General features: G+C 46.0%; 1 protein-coding gene across 10 annotated transcripts in view; it reads right to left on the bottom strand.

Moving 5' to 3' along the window:
* Positions 1-22985, bottom strand: part of FHAD1 (forkhead associated phosphopeptide binding domain 1) — a 143617-nt gene that overhangs the window by 95777 nt on the left and 24855 nt on the right. For all 10 annotated transcript variants that reach the window (XR_009009821.1, XR_009009824.1, XR_009009825.1 and 7 more), the window contains 2 exons: positions 22241-22447; positions 6280-6550 (listed from right to left, as the gene is read on the bottom strand). Coding sequence is in view for 7 of the 10 variants with exons in the window: in XM_057557665.1 (XP_057413648.1) it covers positions 6280-6550; positions 22241-22447 (478 nt within the window). In the remaining 3 variants the exon portion in view is untranslated. The remainder of the gene's footprint in view (positions 1-6279; positions 6551-22240; positions 22448-22985) is intronic.

Raw genomic sequence — 22985 nt, 5'->3', positions numbered from 1 at the left:
CTGTGTCTTTAAGACACTGCTACACATTGTAAGTTGTAAATAAAAGTTAAATAACAATCATGGTTAGGTAATAACTTAATTTTTAAATTTTAACATTTACTGAATGTTCGCTATGCACCAGGCGCCGTGCTCAGCACTTACAGGCAGGATCCGATTTTGTCTTCATAACAACCCAGTGAGATAGGCATTATTATTCCCATCTCCATTTTATACGTGAGCGATATGAGGCACAGAGATGTCAAGTCACCTGCTCAAAGACACACAGCTGGTAAGTGGTAGAGTCAAGGGATGAACCTAGGTTTGTTGGAGTCACAGCCTATGCTTTTAACCACTATGCAGTCAATGTATTGAAGTGGGAAGATGTTTATGATATATTATTGAATTTTAAAAATCAGGTAGGGAATTCCTTGGCAGTCCAGTGGTTAGGATTCTGTGCTTCCACTGCAGGGGGCACAGGTTCCACCCCTGGCTGGGGAACAAAGATCCCGCAAGCTGAGCGGCATGGCCAAAAAAAAAAAAAAAAAGGAGGTTACCTATGTTAGGTTCATATGATTTCATTATTGGGAAAAGATATATATATATATATATATATATATATGAATCAAGATGCTATTTTAATAAATCACTCCACATATTTTCTTTTCTCAGTAATTCTTCCCCACCTCCCATGAGCTCTTGCCGTTAAGATGTGGCCTTGGAGCTGATGTTTTATTGCCTTGTGGAAAAGGAAGGATGAGTATTAACTAGAACAGGGTGATTTTGCCCCCAGGCAAAATGACGTTTTGATTTTTGGCAATGTCTGGAGACATTTTTGAGTACCACAGTTAGGGGGTGGTGGTGGTGGTGTTGCTACTGGTATCTCTAGTGGGTAGGAGTCAGGGATGCTCTAAATATTCTACAGTGGACAGGACAGACCCCACAACAAGGAGTTATCCGGCCCCACATGTCACTGTGCCAAGATTGAGAAACCCTGACCTCACCTGCAATAAATAAGTCCTTGGCTTTGGGTTTTCAAATAGAATTTTTCAAGTCTAAAGCAAGGTGGCAGTCTAACAGTAAACCAATTTAATTTGAAGAGCCCAGCTTTGCTAAGAGAGGAAAGAGCTTTCTTGGAACCCTCAAAAATAGGTGTTTTCTGTCAAGAGTCAGCATGGAGGACTGGAGCACAGAGTTTTCTCCAAAGCGTGGAGTAGAGAGGCCCAGACAGAAAGGAACTCCCCATCACACAGGAAGATGAAAGTCCTTTTCTGAGGATGGGGAGAGAGTCAGGGGAACGAGGGCAAAAGTTTGGAAACATGAGACCTGGCTGGGAGGCTGAGGAGATAGAGCCCAGGTAGATGCGAGGGCCTCTAAGCCATACGACTCATCCTTCATTTCTCCAGGGGGAATGCAAGTCCTTTAGAGAAGCCCCAAGTTCAACATGGCGCTGGAGAAACTGGTGATTACAGTGGAAAAATTTAAATGGCGGAGTAAAAAAAAGAAAAGAAAAGAAACAGCCCATGTGCCATGTGTCCAAAGGATGCATTAAAAAAAACCCCAGAAACCCTGTATATATGTTCATAAAACAGAACATGATCCATACAACAAAATGAATGAATCTCAGAAATACTACGCTGAGTGAAAAAAGCCTTCCACAAAGGAACATGTACTACATGGTTCTGTGTACTTGAGATTCTAGAACAGGAATATCTAATCCATGGCGGGAAAAGAATTCAGAAGAGTGGTTGCCTCTGGGGCCTGGGGCTGGGAATTGACTGGGGAGGGACATGAGGGAACTTTCTGGGGTGATGGTAATGTTCTATATCTTGATAGGAATTCGGGTTACATAGGTGTACACGACCGTCAAAACTCAATGAACACACTCAAGATCTACACCTTTCACAGTGTGGTAGCCAGTCTCCAAGATGGCCCCACTGATTCTTGTCTCCTGGTATTCAGACCCTTGCATCATCCTCTCCAATACTGGATGGACTTTATATTAGTTAGCTTGGGCTGCCATAACAAAACACCACAGGAGGTCTTAACAAAAGAAATTCATTTTCTCACAGTTCTGGAGGCTGGAAGTCCAAGATCAAGGTGTGGGCAGGGTTAGGCCTCTCTCCTTGGCTTGCAGACGGCCACCTTCCTGCTGTGTCCTCACATGGCCTTTTCTCTGTGCACATGCATCCCTGGCGTCTCTCTCTCTCTTCTTACAAGGACACCAGCCCTTGGATTAGGGCCCACCCAATCATCTCATTTTAACTTAATCTATTTAAATACACTATCTCTAAATATAGCCACATTCTGCGATATTGGGATTGAGGCCTCAGCATATGAATTTTGGGGGAATGCAATTCAGTCAATAACAAAGCTTATCTATGTAACCAAGGATATTGCAGAAATGACAGAGTTCGATTCCTGAGGTTAGATCATAAAAGACATTGCAGCTTCTGCCTCACTCTCTAGGACCACTTGTCTGGAGGAGCCGGCAGCCATGTCATGAGGATACTCAAGCAACTTATGGAGAGGTCCACTTAGTGAAGAACCGAGGCCTCTTACCAAAAGCCATGTGAGTGAACCATCCTAGAGATGGGTCCTCCAGCCCCAGGCAAGCCTCCAGATGACCAGAGCCCCAGCCAACACCATTACTGCAACCTCATGAAAAATCCTGAGCAGGAATCACCCAGCTAAGCCATTCCCAAATTCCTGACTCAGAGAAACTATGAGATAATAAATGTTTACTGTTGTTTTAGGCCATTACATCCTGCAGTAATTTGTTATGCAGCAATAAGTAGCAAATACAGGTTTTGGCACCAGGAGTGGTGCAAAATTTAACAAAAATCCTAAAATGTGGAGTGGTTTGGGATGGAACAGTGGCCAGAAGCTGGAGGACTTTTGCCAAGAGTCTTTGAGAAAGCCTGAATCGTCTTAGTAGAAGCCCGACGGCCTTTGAGGAGGCAGTGAGGGAAGCTTTCCAGGAAAGTGAGGAAAATGTTACTGGGGTTAAGGGGTCCTTGTGAGGTGGTGGCAGAAGGTTTCATAACACGCTGCCTGTGGTCATGAGGAAGGTAGAAAATGTTCGTGATGAGGTTGAGTGGTCAAGCTAAAGAGAGTCCCAGACACAGTCTTGGAAGATGCTGCCTGGTTACTTCTTGCTACTTATAGTGAAATGTGAGGGGGAGAGACAGTTAAAGGAAGGGCTGTTAAACCAGGGCAATGCTCTGGGCTTGAAAATTCCCTGCCTCTCCAGGTGGCAAATGAAATGCAAGAAACAGGTTCTGGGCAGAGATCAAATCAAGGGCGCTCTCAAGAAAACACGGTCTAGAGAAGAAGCTGAGGGTGTGGCTGTAAAATCCTTTCTTAAGAATACAGATCCAGGGCAGTGTCCAAGAGAACCCTTCGGTCAAAGAACTGGGCTTCTAAGAAGCTTCTGTCCTTCGTCAGTCTTTGCAGAAGCCCATGGTGGAAGGGCTTGTGTCAAAAAAATCTGTGGGCGTGGGTTTTGCCTAATAGGATGAACCCCAATAAGAAGCACTGCCAACTCAGACTGACAGAGACCCACAAAAGTAAAAGAAGCGTCTGGACCCCCAAGCTTCTACAGGCAGGAAGCAGGCTATAAAACTATGCAGCCTCATACGTGTGATACCTTTCATAGGAAAGGTAGGACGACTCAGAAGGCAGAACTCAGGGACCAGGGGGCAGAGCCAAGAGCCCTGGAAAGTCATTTCTGGGCAAGAGTTGGACTGAAGCCCAATCAAGGAACTGCCAGTATTTTCCCGGCTGGATTTCAGAATTGCTTTGGGCCAGTGACTCCTGTGTGTTTCCTGTTTTTCTTCTTTTGGAACAAGAGGAGTGTATGTAGCAGTTATGCTATGTCTGTCCCACCAACATATGCTGGATGTGTGAGGGACAGACATTTTGTTCATAGGTCTTTAGATTTCTGGAAGTAGTACTTGATGAGCTGAACTTAAGGAACTACACCCATGAGCCCCATCTGTACCTGGACTTAATTTAGATGAGATTCTGGAATTTGAACTGATGCTGTTAATGGGGTGAGATTTTGGGGCACCTCGGGAGAGAGGAGGAGGAGCGAGAATCGTTGAGGACCCGAGGGCAGGCTGTGGTATCCAGCCTCCAAGATGACTGCTGATAATCCCCGCCTCCTGGTCTTCAGGCCCGTGTGTAGTCTTCTCTCACACTGGAGGGTGACGCCCTGTGTAACCAGTGGATATTGCAGCAATGACAGAGGCTTCTGAGGCTTAGTCACAAGAGATGCTACAATTCCATCTTGCTCTCCAGGATCACTTGCTCAGGAGGAGAAGCTGCAGTGTCATGAGAACACTCGAGCCACTCTCTGGGGAGGCCCATGTGGTGAGGAACCGGGGCCTCCTGCTGACGCCTATGTGAGCACGCCGTCTTGGAAGCAGATCCTCCGGCCCAGGTCAAAGCCTTCAGATGACTGCAGCCTTACAAGGGACCCTGAGCCACAGCTGTCCTGCTAAGCTGCTCCCTAATTCCTGGCCCACAGAAACCGTATAGATGATAGCACATGTTTGATTTTTGTTTTAGGCTGCTAAGTTTGGGGAGAATTTGTTATGCAATCATGATAACTAATACACATTGCATGTTAATTTTACATGAAAGAGACAAAAAATGTTGAATTCTAGTTAATGGTATATGTGCTAAAACATTTAGGGGGAGGACTACAGATGTGTGCTATTTATTTTGAAATGCATCAAAAAATAAGATGGATTAATTCAGGGCAAGAAGGATGGGTAGACAGAAATGTAATAAAGAGTACAGCAAAGTGTTAGTGGTAGAATTAGGAGGAGAGCTGTTCTCTGTAAAATTCTTTTTGCTTTGCTGTATGTTTGAAAGTTTTCACATTAAAATGCTGGGGGGAAATGGCTGAGTAATTTCTTAACTTGGGTGGTAGGTACACGAGCGTTCCTTAGATGATGATGATGATGATGATGATGAAGTAAACTGTAGAGATACCTCTCATTTGCTCCTTAGTCTGTATATTTCAGAATAATAACTATTATTTGAATGGCTGAGGGAGGTGACTAGGTGAGTGGTCCTGAGTGAGACCAGGGGAGGGTGTGGAGGCATCGAGAGACCTGGAGACTCAGAGGGGTCTGGGGCTGGGACGCAGAAAACAGAGAATGGGACCTTCACACCAGCGGCCACAGAAGAAACCTGGGAATCATGCCAGGGACTAAGTCGACCCAGCTACTCTGCCAGTGAGGCTGGCAAGGCCGAGAGGATGGTGACAGACAGGAAGTCTCCTCCCCAAATGCCATGAGGCCTTCTGGGGGGGAGGGGGGGAGAAGGAAACCCTGATGGCTATGTGTCCCCAAAGTGACCAGGCTGTGAGTGACAGTCACTGAGATAACCAGCCTTAAATTTGACTGAAAAGCGTTAGATTAGATTAGATTGAATATATCACCTCCGGAGAAGCAATTTTCTCCATAAGCCTCAGTCTCCTCTAACCTGTAAAATGGTAATAAAATATTTAAAAACCTCCTAAGGCAAGAGGGATTTCAGTTACTAATATGTCTGTACATCTGAGTCAAAGTATATAAATTTAGATTCTGATACACATTCATATATATTCATATATATGTACACACACACACACACACACACACACCACAGAGGTACTGACGTGTGCAGATGGGCAGAGCACAGTCTTGGAGGAGTTTGTGCCAAAAAGTCAACAGAGAGAATTCCGGTGATAAGGGTGACAGCTTATCTTTTACTGTTTTTTAACTTTCTGCTTACCCCAATTTTTTCACAATTGATTATGTTCTACTTTAGAATCAGAGAACATAAGCAAAAGCCAGAGAAAGACAAATATCATACGATATCGCTTATGTGTGGAATCTAAAAAAAGGTACAAATGAACTTATCTACAAAACAGAGATAGAGTTACAGATGTAGAAAATAAACTTATGGTTACCGGGAATAAGAGGGGGGAGGGATAAATTGGAAGAGAGGGATTGACATACACAATACTATATATAAAATAGATAACTAATAAGGACCTACTGGATAGCACAGGGAACTCTACTCAATACTCTGTAATGGCCTATATGGGAAAAGAATCTAAAAAAGAGTGGATACATGTATATGTTTAACAGATTCAGTTTGCTGCATACCTGAAACTAACACAACACTGTAAATCAACTGTACCTCAATAAAAATTAAAAAAAAAAAAAAAGGGAAAGCAAAACCCGAGACCCATCCTCCCAGCCAAAAGCGCATCCCCTAAGCCGCCATGGATGCACCCATGAGTACCTTGCTTGATGATGGGAACCCTGTGGGCAGCTCTGTCCACCACGAAGGAGAACATCTTCCCGCTGGCACTCACGGGCCGCTTGTGGGAGGCAGGTGGGACCATGCGGGGCCCGGGGAACCCCTGGGACCAGCTCCTCTGCACTGGCGCTGGCCAGATGCCCGGGTGGAAGGGGGTCTGTGGTGGTGAGGGTGACTGGTTCGGTTGCTGGGTGGCCCGAGGTGGCTGTGGCCTTGGCCAAGGTGCTGGGTCCCTCATCCACGGGAAGGAGACCTGCAGGGGCAGACAAGAGGGTCAGGGGAGGTTACGAGCAGCTGGGGTGGTCTTCACCCTTCTGTCCCGGCGACATAATTGCTGCCCTAGATTTCAGCGTATAAGTCACTTCTCCCAGGAAGCCCTCCCAGACTCTCCCCAAATTTGGGATGGTGGTCCCCACCATGGGTCACCTTGCACACTATCGCACCACCATGTACTGGGTACAGCCTTCGTGCCAGGCACCCAGTCAAGAGATTCGCATGCGTTACCTCATTTAATACCCCTGATGCTCTGTGATGAGCCCGAGGCTGAGCAAGACCTAGTGACTTTCCCAGGATCACAGGTTTGGTAGAGAGCTGCTGAGCTGGTAGAATGTCACCTCTGAGAGGGGGAGGGCTTTTTGTCTATCTTGCTCACCACCGTATCCTCAGCTCCTAGAATGAACCCTTGGCACATACAGAGTAGGTCCTTAAATATTGGTTGAAAGAATGAATGAACACATCTCCGAGATTCAAGCCCAGCTCTCCAGGACACACACATCCACACTGTGCGTCTCTCTGGCACTCCTACTCCATCTGTTCCCCGAAGCCGAGAGCTCTGGGGGGGCAGGCACCCCAACTGGCTCATTAACCTGTGATCCTCAACATCTGCCACATCTGATTCTTGGCAGACACTCCATAAATATCTATTGAGGGAACCCTTTTTCATCTGACCCAGCGGAAGATGTCTGTAGCTACTTTCAACAGAGAGCACATCAAAAGCCATCTAAACCGGGAGAAGCAAATACTGAGAGGTGCTGACACCTGGCTTTGTCTTGGTTAATGCTGTCGTGGCCGTCCCTCCCCGTGCCTAGTGGTTAAGCTGTGACATCGTGAATGCTATCATTTAGTGTAATTACTCACCTATTTCTCACAATAACCCTGCAGGGGAGGAGCTCTCCTTTCCTAGTTTACAAATGAGGCTTGGAGAGGTTAAGGAATTCACCAAGCTCAGGTGGTGGTGGAGAGGGTGGTGGGACTGGGGTCTGGAAAGCTCTTTCCCTCTCTCTCTCTCTCTCTCTCTCCCTTCTCTGCCCCCCTCTCCCGCCCCCAGTCTCTTGGCAGAAAAAAACACACTTTTCAAGTAAGAAGCTAAGTTCAAAGGTTTGCCGCCTGTGGCGGGTCACGTTTCTCTTTCTGCAGACTGGAGACACATAATGAGAAACAGGACAGAATGCTTCCGAAATAGGAGCACTGGCAGACAGAACTTCCTATAGCTCCAGCTGGATTGCATTCAAGAGGAAGGTTCTCCACTCACTCAGGTTCCCAAACCAGTCTTTTAGCTACAGTCTTTCCCAGCCAAGTCAAGAATCCGGTGAATTCCCCTGAAGACTTTTTTGGAGTCAGGGAGAATACTGTTCGGGAAAATCAAACTCCAGTTGCCTGGCGACACCTGGCCCAGCATTTATGATGACACTGGCCCCGTTGAAACCTGTTTCAGGAACGGACTTGGCAGTGTTCCAGAACTCTGTTATCTTATGTGAAGATTTGAATTTCTCTCCACTGTGGGCACCTCGGTCTCCACCTCAGCTTTCTCCCTTTCTCTCCTTTCAGAAGCTGAGGTGTCCTGCTCCTGCCTTGCACTAACTTCTCCATCCATCCTATCCCTTCCCGTCCTCTCCTCTGGGGCTGTCTTGCCTCAATCATTCCTATAACCTTTCCTCATCGATTTAATAAAGATTTATCGAATGAAAGGGCTGAAGGTGGGAAGGGGGAAATTTGAATATGTTTTACCCTTGCCTGCTAGAAAACAAATCTAGAGACCACAGGTAGTGTGGAGGAATTCCCTTTTGTGCTGGCATGCTCAGGTAAATGTGCCTCACTGCCCACTAACTGCCAGGGTGCTAAAGGGAGTGGTCATATCTCATGCCTCAAGTGGTCCACTGCTGTAGTGGACAGGCCACCACCCACCCAGCTCTTCTGGAAATTCCAGGAATCTCCCTCCCAATCTGTCGGCCCATTGCTGTGGGTGGGGCTAAGCAATCAGCCAATCACACTCCCTGGCCATATTGATTGGTTCAGCAGTGGGGCAAGTGATCCAATCAGAGCCAAGGAGACCCAAGAAGACTTGGCTGGACACCAGGATCTGGAGTGACCTGGTGGGACTTCAGAATGCAGCCAGCATGAGGGAGTGGAGCCCAGACATGGAGAGAGGGAAGCTGTTTATTTATTTTTCAAATTGTGGTAAATAACCTGCAACATAAAATTTATCATCTTAGCCATTTTAAAGTATATAGTTCAGTGGTGTTAAGTATATTCACATTACTGTGAGATGGATCTCCAGAACTTTTTCGTCTTGCAAAACGTAAACTCTATTACCATTAGACAACAACTCCCCATTCCCTCCGCCACCCAGCCCGTGGTGACCAACATTCTGTCTCTATGAATTTGACTACTCTAAGTACCAAGTACCTCAAATAAGTGAAATCACATGGTACTTGTCTTTTTGTGACTGGCGTATTTCACTTAGCATAATGTCCTCAAGGTTCATTCATGTTGTAACATGTCAGATTTCCTTCATTTTTAAGGCTAAATAATATTCCATCATACAGTTTAGAGTGTATTTTGTTTATCCATTAAGCGTCATGGGCACTTGGGTGGTTTCTACCTCTTGGCTATTGTAACTATGCTGCTGTGAACATGGTGGGGAAAATAAGGAAGCTGGTTTTGAGCCTTGGCTGGGGTGCTACCCTGAAGTGCTCCATCCCTGAGGCCGGCTAGAGCTGGTTTCTGTCGCTTGCAGCACACAGAGCTCGAAGATAGGGCCCCTAGGGGGAAGGAGCCAAAGATGTGTAAATGTAGCAGAGACTCCAAGCTCTTCGGGTTTAAAAATTAAAAAATAAAGTTTTGGTTTTTTTTTTTCTCTGAAGCATGTTGGTTGAGGGTAGCTTTAGTTGGAGGGTTAAAGTTGGTTTTCTCTAGTTTGTCGGCTTGCTCTATCACAGGGAAGGTCAAGGTTTTCTCAGAAATTGCTGCTGGTAACTACAACGAAACAGGCAGGGAGAAAAGCAAACATAAGAAAAAGACTCACATTAAAAGCCAGCTCTGGGCTGTACAGGAAGCATGGGGTCAAGGTCAGTTATCAACAAGTCTGTTTTTATTATTTATTTATTTTAGATTTAATTTTATTTATTTTTGGCTGTGTTGGGTTTTCGTTGCTACGTGCAGGCTTTCTTTAGTTGCGGCGAGCCGGGGCTACTCTTCGTTGTGGTGCATGGGCTTCTCCTTGCGGTGGCTTCTCTTGTTTCCGAGTGTGGGCTCTAGGCGCATGGGCTGCAGTAGCTGGGGCACACGGGCTCAGCAGTTGTGGCACGTGGGCTCTAGAGCACAGGCTCAGTTTGTGGCGCATGGGCTTAGTTGCTCCATGACATGTGGGATCTTCCCGGACCAGGGCTTGAACCTGTGTCCCCTGCATTGGCAGGTGGATTCTTATCCACTGTGTCACTGGGGAAGTCCCCAAGTCTGTTTTTAGAAACTTTAGTTTAAAAATACATGCTCATGCCTTTTCTCTTTCTTTGTGTCTGTTCTCTGACCATACGGTATGTTGCCATGGTTGGGTTTTTTGTTTTGTTTCTGAGGTAGCATATGTTATCCTCCTGATTTCTTTTCCATACTACCTTTAAAATAGCAGGTTGTCAACCACCTGGATTAACCATGACCACATCCATGGCTGAATTTATATTAGCTTTAATAAACACGGGTCAATGATTTACTCAAGAAATCACTATCCATTTTTTTTCAAATTATCTACTTGTTCTTTGTGTTATTTCTCCAATATCTGCTTCTAACCCTGTAAAGAGTGTAGGTTGAATGGGAGACCCTAAAAAAATTCAAGGTAGTTTGCACATCGAGTGCCTATAGTACACATGAATTCTGCCAGGAAGCCCTGGAGCCTGCAGAGAAGATGGAAACTTAGACCTTGCCCTTGGAGAGCTTGTTATGTGCTCTGCCATTTGTAAGTAATTGTGGACAATACAACGGCTATGAGCCACTGTGTAGAGAAGCCACAGATGTTCCACAGACTGTGCTGGGCACTTAACGCATGTGGTCTCATCTGATCTCCAGAATAATCTTGGAGGAGGCATTTTACCCCTCATTGTGTGGATTAAGAAACTGAAGCTCAGAGAGGTTAAATGACTTGCCCAAGGTCTCACAGCCAGGAAGCAGTGACACTATGTGACTCCAATACCTGTGCTCTTAGGACTTCTGGGTTACTCGAAGTCATGATTTATTACCTGCTTTCCATACTCACAAATGGATCTTAGATGATTGGTTAGTGAATGATAGGATATTTTCCGAGTTAAAAAAAGGAAATGAGCATTAGATGGTGTGAAAAACCACAAGACATCGCATGGGCTACTTAGAAACGGGATTTTCTAGGAACACTGACAACTGTCTTATGGAAGTGTTATTCATCTGGTACATGCCACGCCCTGCAAGCAGCTCAGAGGACCCCAGCCTCCATCCGGGAAGACCTGTGGTATGTTCACTGCTGTACCAGAGGAGTGCTGGGGCCAGCTGGTACCCGCCCACGAGAACCGATTGTTAAATGTCCAGGAATTTTGCCAACTGGTAGATAAACACAGCCATTAATAAGAATTAACTTACATACATTTACAATTAAATTATATCAGAAACAAAGGTGATACAAACTTAAAACTCACCCCTTCCTAATTATTTTACTCTATTTTATTATCACCTATGCTCTTGAGGTTATTTCACTCTACTATATGTGTCTGTTGGAAATGCTACATAGTGATATGTTACCACACCTCTCTTTCCATCTCTGTATTCAGGGATGTGTCATTGGGAGCTTGAAATTGACCGTGGAGGGAGTATTACAACATAGAAATCAGGAAATGCTATAAATCAGGGCTTGATTTTTAAAAACTTTTATAAATAGGTTTAATAATGGTGGTTCGTGTAGAGCTTGATTTTTGTTTGTTTGTTTGTTTCGTTGATTGCCTAGACTTAAGACGGTAATGGAGAAAATGTTAACAGTGCAGATTATACAAAAGCACGTTGTGTCTTAGCCATTATGCTATGAATAGAACAAAAAATTGAGGAAATGTTCTTCCAGTATTTGAAAATTATCATCTGATGCAGCAAAAAAGTCACTCATGTCACTGATGAACATGTGAAGTTCTAACGTCTTTCTTTTTTCACTTGTATTATTCATAAATCCAAAATATCCAAAAATATCCACCAGTGCTCAGGTTGGGAACGCTCTCATTCGTCAACTGCAATGAGAAATTGGCTATGGATACAAGAGTTCAGCTAAAGTCAATGAAAGCATTCTGTGAGACTCAGCTGGCTATATAGAATTTACAAGAAAGAGTACTGTATTTCTTGTTATATGGAAAGACTGTGCTACACATTCTTTATATCAGTAAACCTTATGCTATGCATGCATGTACTTTACTTTTTCCAGAGAGCTGGTCATTAAATATTTACCAGCCAATCGCTGGCTGTCCTGGCACCCAGCAGAGTGCCTGGTACTCAGCTCGCTGACTGAGCTGAACCGTTGGCAAACGGAGTGTAAATAAAAAGGACTTTGATTCTGGGGCTGGGATGGGGAAAATACATGCTAAGCCTGGCGCACCTTGTAACAGCAGAGAGTAAGGAAGTGCCCAAAACAAAAAGGTGGGGAGATGCTCAAGGACACAGCAACCCACCTGAAAGAGCTCCCAGTGGCCAAGGCTGGAAGAATTTGAGCGATGAAATAGATAATGAGTATTGGATTATAACTCAAAGTGTAAAATAAGTATACATGAGTCCATACTGACATAGGTACATTAGTTAGTAAATACATAAAGGAGGGAGAAGAGACCGTCTTCCTTACAGAAGAATTTCACACACGTAGATGTGGAGCTTAATTCCCATGGTCTGGGAGGGCCTGGGGGGTAGGGGTGACGGTGGGGAGCAGGCACACTGACCACAGCCATGGACCTGGAAAGACAGAATGGAGACTATAAAACATGGCCAGTAGATCTCAGAAGTCAGGAGAGGGGGCTACTTGGTGCCAGGACAAATGGCCTTTATCTCAACAGCTCCCGGGGTGTCACCGTAACCCAGAGAGGGGTAATAATTCTAAGTCCCCAAGAAAAGGGTAAATTATGTACGGGGTTTCAGTGTGAGAAATCAGGATTATACATTTAGAACACAGAACTGCCAAGTTATACATTATTTTTAGGTTTTGGAACTTAAAAGAATTAGGGCCCTTTGAGCTGTTCAGAAAAGTCATTCGTTTGGGTTTTTCCCAGCTGTGTTAAAGGAGATCTGGTGCATCTAATTTTCCCATTTTCTTGTAAATCTTCAATCTTACGGTTTTTCCTTTCCTTTCAAGTTCTAATCAGCTTCCTGGTCAGTCCATAAAATGGGAAATAGAATCTAATGAGAAAACAGCCTGATTTTTGCAAATAGCTTTTGCTACCCCTAGACTTGGCCTACTTCAATTCGGTCTTGCCAGATTGAGAGACGGAATGAATGAATGAATGAATGATCATCAACTAAGTTAAGAGAAGGGGCAATGTAGTTCTGGTTTGGTAGCAAAGGATGTGGTCTGCCAGAGGAAGCAGGAAGCGGCCCGGTTCCTGGCCGGGTCTGGGTTCTGTCTCAGCAGGATGCTAAGGGTTCAGCCCGCGCTCCCGTCTCCACCTCCCCCGATGTTGTCTGCATCGTCTGTAGACATCTGGTGACAACACAGCCTCAGGGGTCCTTTTGTGTGAGTTTTTGCTGCGGATGCCGAGCCTGAGGCTGTCTGCTGCCCCGTGCCCTCCACTTCACTGGTCTCGGGAAATCGCCTTTGATATAAAACACCCAGCCTCAGGACTTCTCGTCACATCAGTAGGTCCCCACGGGACTTGTAAGAGCACAGGGTAGAGGAACTCCTACAACGTCAGGTAGGAGATGACAAAGCTTGACCAGAAAGAGCTTTTGTTCTGAAGGGCACCGTGCTCTCTGGTCATTCACTCAGTTGCCAGCTAGCTCCTCAACCCCGGCTACAGTAAAGTCACATCCTCCTCAAGAACAGGCCCTATCCAGAGGTCCCAGGAACGTGGAAACGCCACCCTTCTTGGGGATGCACAACTAAGGCCCCGACTCTGAGCTTCTCATCACACCTGTTCACCAGAGGAGAGAAAGGAGCTACTCTGCTTCCTTGGAGACTGGCCTGGGACTTTTCCAATGGAAAAGTGGATTATTCATCATTTTCCTCCCCCAAATCCCTAGTGGCAAATCCCGTTAGGAAGGTTCCACTTAGGCAATAGGGATGCTTCCTAATGTTATGGACATCTTCTTTGTTTTTGCCTACCCTGCATCCATTTTTTCCATCTTCTGGATGGGCACCTTAATTTTTTGCGGGGGAGACACCCTTTCCCTGACAATCCTGAGTCCATATAACTCTGACCCTAACCCAGGCCTGGCCAATCAGAGCATTCCTTGCCCCTGGCCTCAGTGATTGGTTCAGGGGAAGCCACATGATCCAAGCCACGCCAATGAAGATGCTGGCTCTTTCCCTGGAACTGCTAGTTTGTAGCGTGCTGGGGCTGCTGGTGGCCACTTTCCTACAGGTGAGGCAAGAGTCTGTCTGAGATTGTGAAGCTCACAGGGAAGAAAGAGACAGATTCCTGACCATGATTTGGGCGCCTGGATCCAGCTGGGCCTAAGCTGCAGCTTTTGGCCTTTTCAGTTACATAAGCTTTTTTTTTTTTTTTTTTTTTTTTTTGCCTAGGCTAGTTTTAGTTGGTTTTCTGACACTTGCAAACAATAAAATTTCCTGGACAGTATGCTTATTGAGACTTTAGCATAAGCATCACTATGTACTCAGAATGAAAGTTGTTTTAAAGGTTATGACATGCTCAAATAAAACCCACCAGACTGTAATCATGCACCAAATTTACCTTTAAACTTATAAAAGTAAAGCAGCATCTCCAGAGAAGAACGATTTAAGACCAAGGAACCAATCGTAAGACAAGTAGTAAAACGCTGCTTAGAGAAACTTTGACAGATAAATAGTTCTCTGGCTACAGCAGGCTTCAGACTACAAATCGCAAATTTCTGCTTCAAAAGTTTCCCAGGGAAGACATTCCATAGTTTTATTCATTTATATTTTTGGCCTTGCTGTGCACTTGTGGGATCTTAGTTACCTGACCAGGAACTGAGCCCAGGCCCCCAGCAGTGAGAGCGTGGAGTCCTAACCACTGGACCACCAGGGAATTCCCAACATTCCACAGTTTTAAAAGAAAACTTTCCAGTTGAAGAAACAGGTAAAATTTATAATATGCATCTGTTGTATATATAATATGTTAATGTCTAATATATTTATCAGATATGTCAATGTTATTATATTATTACTATATATGCAAATGCATATATATGTGTTTGTATATTTAGAACCACATATTTCCAGCTCTTTTTTAAAGAGGTATTGAAAAGACTGTTCAAAATTTATTTTTCCAGCTTGTCTGTTTTTTCTTATTCCTCAGTAAACTTAAGCAATGAACCAGCACCTTTCCCGGCACACAGTAAGGCTCAATCTGAGTGAGTTCTTTCTCCCCAGCTCCCCCCTCTATTTTAAGTTCTTCTTTCAGAAACCAAGTAAAATGAAAGAGGCAGTACAGCGTAGTGTTACAAGCAGAGGCTGGTAAATGTTTTCTGTAGAGCCAGATAGTAAATATTTCCAGCCCTGTGTGCCACATGATCTGCCCAGCTAACTCTGCCGTTGTAGCAGACAACATAGGGCAATACTGAAATGCATGGGATGGCTGTGTGCCCATGAAACTTTACAGAAACAGGCGATGGCCTGCATTTGGCCCTGGGCCATAGTGTGCCAACCTCTGGTTAAGAACTTGGGAGTTGGCATCACACAGAATCCGGCCCAGCTCCCTGCTCTGCTCCTTCACTGTGACCCTGATGAATGTGTTATTTTTGTGCCTTGTCTGTAAAAAATAGGGATAATGACAGCCATTTCTTAGTCTGTGCGAAGTGGGTGAGATAGTGCACATGAAATGCTTGGAACACTTCCTGGTCCATAATAAATGAGCATAAAACATTAGCCATCAGGTATTATCATCATCATCAAAAAAGAATAAGAAAGGGGGGCAACTGAATTTGTCCAGGAACAGCAGCAATATCCCTGGTAAAAAGTTAGTGGATGGACTTCCCTGGTGGCGCAGTGGTTAAGAACCCGCCTGCCAATGCAGGGGACAGGGATTCCAGCCCTGGTCAGGGAAGATCCCACATGCCGCGGAGCAACTAAGCCCGTGGGCCACAATTACTAAGCCTGTGCTCTAGAGCTCGCAAGCCACAACTACTGAAGCCCGCACGCCTAGAGCCCGTGCTCTGCAACAGGAGGAGCCACTGCAATGAGAAGCCCGCGCACTGCAACGAAGAGTAGCCCCCGCTCGCCGCAACTAGAGAAAGCCCGCGCGCATCAACGAAGACCCAACGCAGCCAAAAATAAATACATAAAATAATTAAAAAAAAAAAAGTTAGTGGAGCCAGGGACTTCCCTGGCCGTCCAGTGGTTAAGACTCCACGCTTCCAATGCAGGGGGCGCAGGTTTGATCCCCGGTTGGGGAACTAAGATCCTGCGTTGGTGCAGCCAAAAAAAAAGTTAGTGGAGCCAAACAAGCAAGGAAGCCAGATAACTGAAAATGCATTTTCTTCTATTATCAGTGGCTTTCGTTTTTACCCACATAATGAATCATCCCCTGTCAGCGTGTGAAACTGCAGGTTGGACTGGGAATTGCAAGACCTTCCTTAACCGCTGGGCAGTGAAGGACCTGCCTGGGCTCTCACGGCCCCACGATGCTTCGTGCTATTAGGAAAAGCCTCCAAGGGACTCAGGAGAGCTGGCTTTTAATCCTGGCTCTGGATCTATGTGACTGATGCCTAACCTTGGGGAAGTCGCTGAATCTCTCTGGGCCTCAGTTTACGCCATGATAGGGGTGGTCCCAGGGATCTCTATAAAAAAAACTGAAGGGGGAAAGGGGACCTGGGATTAATGAGTAGCTCCTTGGCAGAAATTGGAAATTGAAGCTCAGAAAGGTAAAGTCAGTTGCAGCTGGCATTTCAACTTGGGTCCATCAAACTCCAAAGCCCTTGCTTTCTCAATTGTGTTCTGCAGAGCTTCCCCATTAAAGCAGCAAGGAATATTGGCCGACGGAGGGCGCTCTTCTCGCAAGACAGGAGGTCATGACATTGCAGGGACAGAAGACAGTATCCAGGAGCCACATGGGAGAGTCTGGTTGGACTGAGAACTGGGCAGAGCAGGCTACAGGGAAGGCCAGACACAGGCAATCGTGGGGCTGGGGGCTGCTGCCAAGGAGCTGTCAACCCCCTCATGGAACAACTCGGCACGTCATTTGTGGCGCCTGGCTTCGTTTTTCATTCTGGCCATTTCCATCAGTTTTGCCGTATTTCAGAACAGAGAAAGACATGATTTATACATATGGGTGACGTGGGTTTCCTTACTCAGCTGCCTTGTAAGGACAGCGCCACTGTGACTAGCACAGCTTGTTTCTACACCTCCTTTCCCAGAGCTCAGAAAGCACGAATAAAGGCAACAACAAACAAAACCCACCATACGGCAGGCACACCTGACTTTATGACTTCAGTTTCCCACGCCTGGCACCAAGACTCTATGGTATTAATCAACGGTTGCTTCAGGGCATTGCAAACGGCCCCGCGGGTTACGTCCTGCACAGCGCCAGTGGGCGCCATCCACATGGACTACGTTGTGAACGGTGACCCTGGAGTTGTGCAACATGGCAGCCCTAGGTAACACTTTGATGAGAGAGCTATGATTTACAAAGTATGGTCCTGGGCACATCCTGGCTGCCAGTGTACTTTGCCAAACAAGAGTTTCTCTTTATATTTTTCCATCTTGTATGTTATTCTATGGGTAATTTATCTGCAAATGTATTTATCTGCTAGTGGGGGCAGGTCTTGGGAGGTTTCCCTGTCCAAAAGGACACTTACGAAGGAGGCATCTTGGCTGCTCCGTGATGGTTTGCTTGACTCTAAAGCTGAGGGTTATCATGTGCTTATTAGGTGCCAGACGCTGGGCTAAGCAACTTACGTACTTTGCCCACTTAATACCACGGTCACTCAAGGTGGTAGGAACTATTATTACAGGAGTGGGGACCGAGGCTCTGAGAGGTAGATGATTTGTGCACGTCCAGTATAAAAGCCAGTACAAGAGCAGGGCTGGGACTGCGCTGGAGTCAGCCTGACCTCAGGGCACGTGCTCTAACCACTGTGACATCTGCGAACACATCTGGATTCCTAACCGCCCGCCACCTCACCCCCCTCCCCCAATAAAACGCTGTCACACCCTCCTCTATTGGTTATGGTCACCACAAAACCTGAAATAGATGTTTTCATTTGGGAACTCTTTGTCAGGAGAAGAACAGTTCTGATCATACTTAATCTGTATGATATCAGGGCAGTCCTCCGTGGAAACTCCACCCAAGGAGGAAACACAGCGCCCTCACCAGGGCCCCCAAAATCAATTGGAAACAAGAACATGCCGGAAGCAAGACGGCCACGAATTTCTTAGAAAAACTGGGCTTCAAAATATTTGATGAGAGATGCTCTTCAATACCTCTCCCTTTATCCCCCTCTTCATTTCTCTTCTTTTGAACAGCCAGCAGGTTGGGGTCATCAGGAAGTAGAATTTGTAGGAACGTGTCAGTCAGTCCACAGGCTGCCCTCACGCGGGCCCTGCAAAGGACCCCTCCATGAATAAGAGCGTCATGGATGGAAGCTTCTCAAGCTGGGGACGCCCCGGCAGAGAGCACTTTTGAGAAGATGGGGCTGGGGAGAGTCCTGCAAAGTGCCCTGGGCACAGGCCAGGGGAACACTTGTGCAGCTGCCCGCAGTCACCCGAGGAATGAAGCAAGGTGCAAGTGTGTATAGAAATAAGAATTGAAAAAATCCGTGTATATCCGAGTGACCACGAGAGTATGCTTTGCTCTGTGTGAAAACCAGTCACGGCTACTGCTCCAGCTAGCATCAGACTAAATGGTTTTCTCCCCTCCTTTTTCTGCAAGTGGGGATAGTGTTTAATTTGCACTGACTAGCTGTGTGGCCCTGGGGAAATTACTTAACCTCTCTGAGTTTCGGATTCCTTGTCTGTAAAATGGGGATCACGGGAGAACCCATCTCATAGGTTGCTGTGAGCATGAAATAAGGGAAAGCAGGTGAATTGCTTAGCACGGTGCTGTTCATGTCAGTGATTCCTCCTGCTGTTCTCCTGGTTTCTCTTCTTACAAAGCATCTTCTTCCGTCTTATCTACTCAAGGTTAGAGGTCGTCATCAGTTTCCCACAATTATATAAGAAGCACCTTGTAAAATAAAGTCCCCATTCCATATTTGTACACCCATGTTCATAACAAACTTACTCAAAATGGCCAAAAGGTGGAAGCAACCCAAGTGGCCATGGATGGATGAACGGATAAACAAAATGTGGTGAATCCATACAATGAAATATTATTCAGCTGGAATGAACCATGAGGACATCATACTAAGTGAAATAAGATGGTCACAAAAGGTCAAACAATGTAAGATTCCATTTATATGAGGTACCTAGAATAGTCAAATTCACAGACACAGAAAGCATGGTGGGAGGGGAGGAAGGAAGCAGGGAGTTTTATTTGATGGGCATAGAGTTTCAGTTTGGGAAGATGAAAAAAGTTCTGGAGATGGATGGGGGTGATGGTTGCACAACAGTGTGAATATATTTAATGCCACTGAACTGTACACTTAAACATGGTTAAGATGGTAAATCTTTTTTTTTTTTTTTTTTTAAATTTTTTTAATGCTATTCTTGTCTGCTTACATTCTTTTTATGTATGTATGTATGTATGTATGTATGGCTTTGTTGGGTCTTCGTTTCTGTGCGAGGGCTTTCTCTAGTTGTGGCAAGCGGGGGCCACTCTTCATCGCGGTGCGCGGGCCTCTCACTATCGCGGCCTCTCGTTGCCGAGCACAGGCTCCAGACGCGCAGGCTCAGTAACTGTGGCTCACGGGCCGAGTTGCTCCGCGGCATGTGGGATCTTCCCAGACCAGGGCTCGAACCCGCGTCCCCTGCATTGGCAGGCAGATTCTCAACCACTGCGCCACCAGGGAAGCCCCAAGATGGTAAATCTTATGTGTATTTTACCACAATTTTGAAAATTAAAAGTTAAAAACAAACCCCAAAATGAAGTACCTCCAGGGTTTCTCCGAGGTTTGGGGTGATAGAAATGGATGAAAATGTTCTGAAAGCAGGTTGTGGTGATAGCTGCACAACTCCATAAATGTATTAAAATTGATTGAATTGGACACTTAAAATGGGTGAAGTTTCTGTTATGTAAATTGTACTTCAGTGAAGCTGTTAAGAGTAAGCAAGCAAACAAACACATGCTGTGATCCGGAGGAAACTTTGGAGGAGGAAGGATCTGTTCACTGTCTTGATAGTGGCGATGGTTTCACAGGTGTACACATATGTCAAAGCCCATCCACTTACAGACTTTAAACATGTGCCGTTTACTGCATGTCAATTATATCTCAATAAAGCTGTGTTTTTAAAAAGGCAGAACAGTATTCCATATATAAATGAACTCCTTATAATTTATTAAACAATGCCCCCCTTTTGAGGGAAATTTAGGTTTCAAATTTTATGCCCCTATAAATAATATTTCAGTAAATATCTTTGTATGAAAAAAAAAAGAAAAAAATGCAGCTATTGTTTGCTGCTCCCCGTCTTCTTCCCCCCACGGGCAAGCCACAAAGTCAGAATTTCCCAGGGAGGGGGCCTGGGAACCTGTAATTTTACTGACCATTCCTGAAAAATTCTTGTAATCAGACATGTTGGGGCACATTGAATCAAACTTCACGAACTTGGATTTTCAGGCTTGGGAGTTTGAAATCCCCTTTTCTTTGATCCCTAAAAAATTCTGTAAGTGTTCCATACAAATGATTCTAAATTTGGGTTTCCCTACTATTGGGGGGTGCATCAGAATCATCAGGGAGCTTGTGAGAATGCATACTCCCAGGCCCCACTCCCAGGGAGGATGTGTACGGTTGCCAGATCTCGCATAAATAAATAAATGAATAAATAAATATATAATAAACTATAGGGTTTCAGTTAAATCTGAATTTCAGATAAACACCAAATAATTTTTTTAGCATAAGTGGTTCCTTGCAATATTTGGGCCACACCTGTACATAAAAATTATTTGGTGCTTACCTGAAATTCAGATTTAACTGGGTGTCCTGCATTTCATCTGGGAATCTTAAGTATGAGTCCTCAGGCCTGGGGTGAAGCCCAGATCTGCACTATTGGTCCGCTCCCCATGTGGTTCTGACGAGGGGGATCCTTAGAACCCATGCTGAGAATCCCTGATCAGGTCAACACCTTCTGGGTCAGGAGCCCCTCCTCAGGGTGGCCAGCGGACCCCAGTGCATCCCACAAGTGAGCACACTTTAACGTTGGTCCAAGGAGGAAAAGGGGGCTGAGCAGCAGCAGGAGAAAACTGCCCCAGATTTTCAAAGCCAAACGTGATGGATGCGGCGTCACGGGCCCTGCAGCCTGAGGGGTGCTGCTGATCTTCTCTGAGTGAGTGTTTAGGGCTGCCTAGGGGACCCACACCCCAGGATTCTGTCTAGACTCTCTAAACTTTATTTATTTATACCCAGCCTCGTCCCAGAAAGGAGGTCTCAGTCCATGCAGCGCTCTTGGTGCTGGGGAGTGAGGTTAACACACCGTCTCTCTGGGACACACATGACAGGTATTAATTATGTGCTCACCACGAACGGGCACTATTCTGGGAGTTTTACAATTATAACCATCTCATTAAGCCCTCGAGATAAGCCTGCAAGGTCATTGCTGTCGTTGGCCCCATTTTGTAGATGAGGAAACCGAGGTTCCGAGGGGTCCAACGGCTTGTGCAAGAGCACACCAAGTGGGCCAGTGGCAGAGCTGGGGTTCTGACCCAGGCCTGTTTGCTAACCAGCCCCCATCCTTCCTCCTTACTGAACCAGATACTTCTTGTGACTGAGCTTTGCTGGGCGAGTTTTGGGTTCCGTTTCTCTTAACCTGGGGCCATACTTTAGGTCCTGATCCCGGGAACATTTCTGATCCGGGTGTGATAACAGCTGGCAGGCCTTGAGCGTCTACTCCCGCCAGAGACTTTGACTTTTTACACATACTCTCTCAACGCCCTGCACTGCTGAGAAGACCCAGACCCAGGCACGCAAAGAACCCTGGCCGAGGTCGCAAAGTTAGGAAGTTGCAGAGCACTGATCTGCCTAAAAAGGAAGCATCCATCTCTGCATCTTCAAAAGCACACACCTGCTTTCCACCTCCCCTCGCCAAGCTTCACTTTTCAGGAAAATGCTCTTCCTGGGCTGGACGCTAGGCAACTCTTGCATGTAATTCCAAGAAATGCCCAGAAGAGGGCGCGAGGACTCGCTCTCCCCCGGCACCCACGCGATGGGTCTGAACTTCGCAGAATCGCAGAATCGGGTCTTGTGGCTGCCACTGTGCGTGCAGCGTGAAAGCTGAGTGACGCGCTCCAGACGAACTCCACCTGTGGCCGCATCTGAGCCCTAGGCTGCACGGACGGTGACACAACACGGCACCTCTGCACCCCACCCCCACCCAGCAGGGGCCTGGACTCACCGAGGCTGGGTTTTCGATGACCAGTTCGTAGGTCGGCCCTCCGGACCCAAACCTCAGGATGTCTCCGGGTAAGAGCTTCACAGCCACGTTCTGAATGTGGCACTCGTTGACGAACGTGCCGTTGCGGGAATTGAAGTCCTGGAGAACAAAGCTGCTCTCGGCCTCATTATATTCAATGAGCGCGTGATGGTTGTCGATGTCTGCAGACTGAAATGGGGAAGGGGGATAGTCAGAGCCAGGAAAACAGGAATAACAAGGGGGCCCTAATATTTACTAGTGCCACTGACACTGGGTGCCCCAATGTGCTAACCACTTCATCTGGCTGGCTGGTCACTGCAATCCTCATTTTAAAAGGTGGATGCTGAGGGTCAGAGAGGTTAAGTCACTTGCCTAAGGCCACACAGCTAGTGAGTGGAGGGTCACCAGACCCTGACACCAGACCCAGAATAGATGCCCAGTTTTTGGGTAGGGAGTCAGGCAACACAGAGGCAAGAGGGAACTCGGGGGGAATTGGCCAGGAATTGGCCACATTATAGTTCTCTGATCCCATGCAAGTATCCTTTTGGTTGTCCCGAATGGCAAGACAGCAGAAATGGCCCAACACAAACCAGAAAGGTCAGTTGGCAAGTGACAACTGTCCATTTACCGCAAGTGTTAAAGTTAAGGGGAGGTTTTGTAATAATTGTTGTTTTCATTTGTTTGTTCTATTCATTTTTAAAATAACATGTTTTTTGTAATAATGCAG

The sequence above is a fragment of the Balaenoptera acutorostrata genome, chromosome 1 (assembly GCF_949987535.1).
Source record: "Balaenoptera acutorostrata chromosome 1, mBalAcu1.1, whole genome shotgun sequence".
NCBI classification, from domain to species: domain Eukaryota; kingdom Metazoa; phylum Chordata; class Mammalia; order Artiodactyla; family Balaenopteridae; genus Balaenoptera; species Balaenoptera acutorostrata.
Note: the sequence above shows the minus strand (reverse complement) of the source record. Positions and strands in the feature narration are given on the sequence as shown.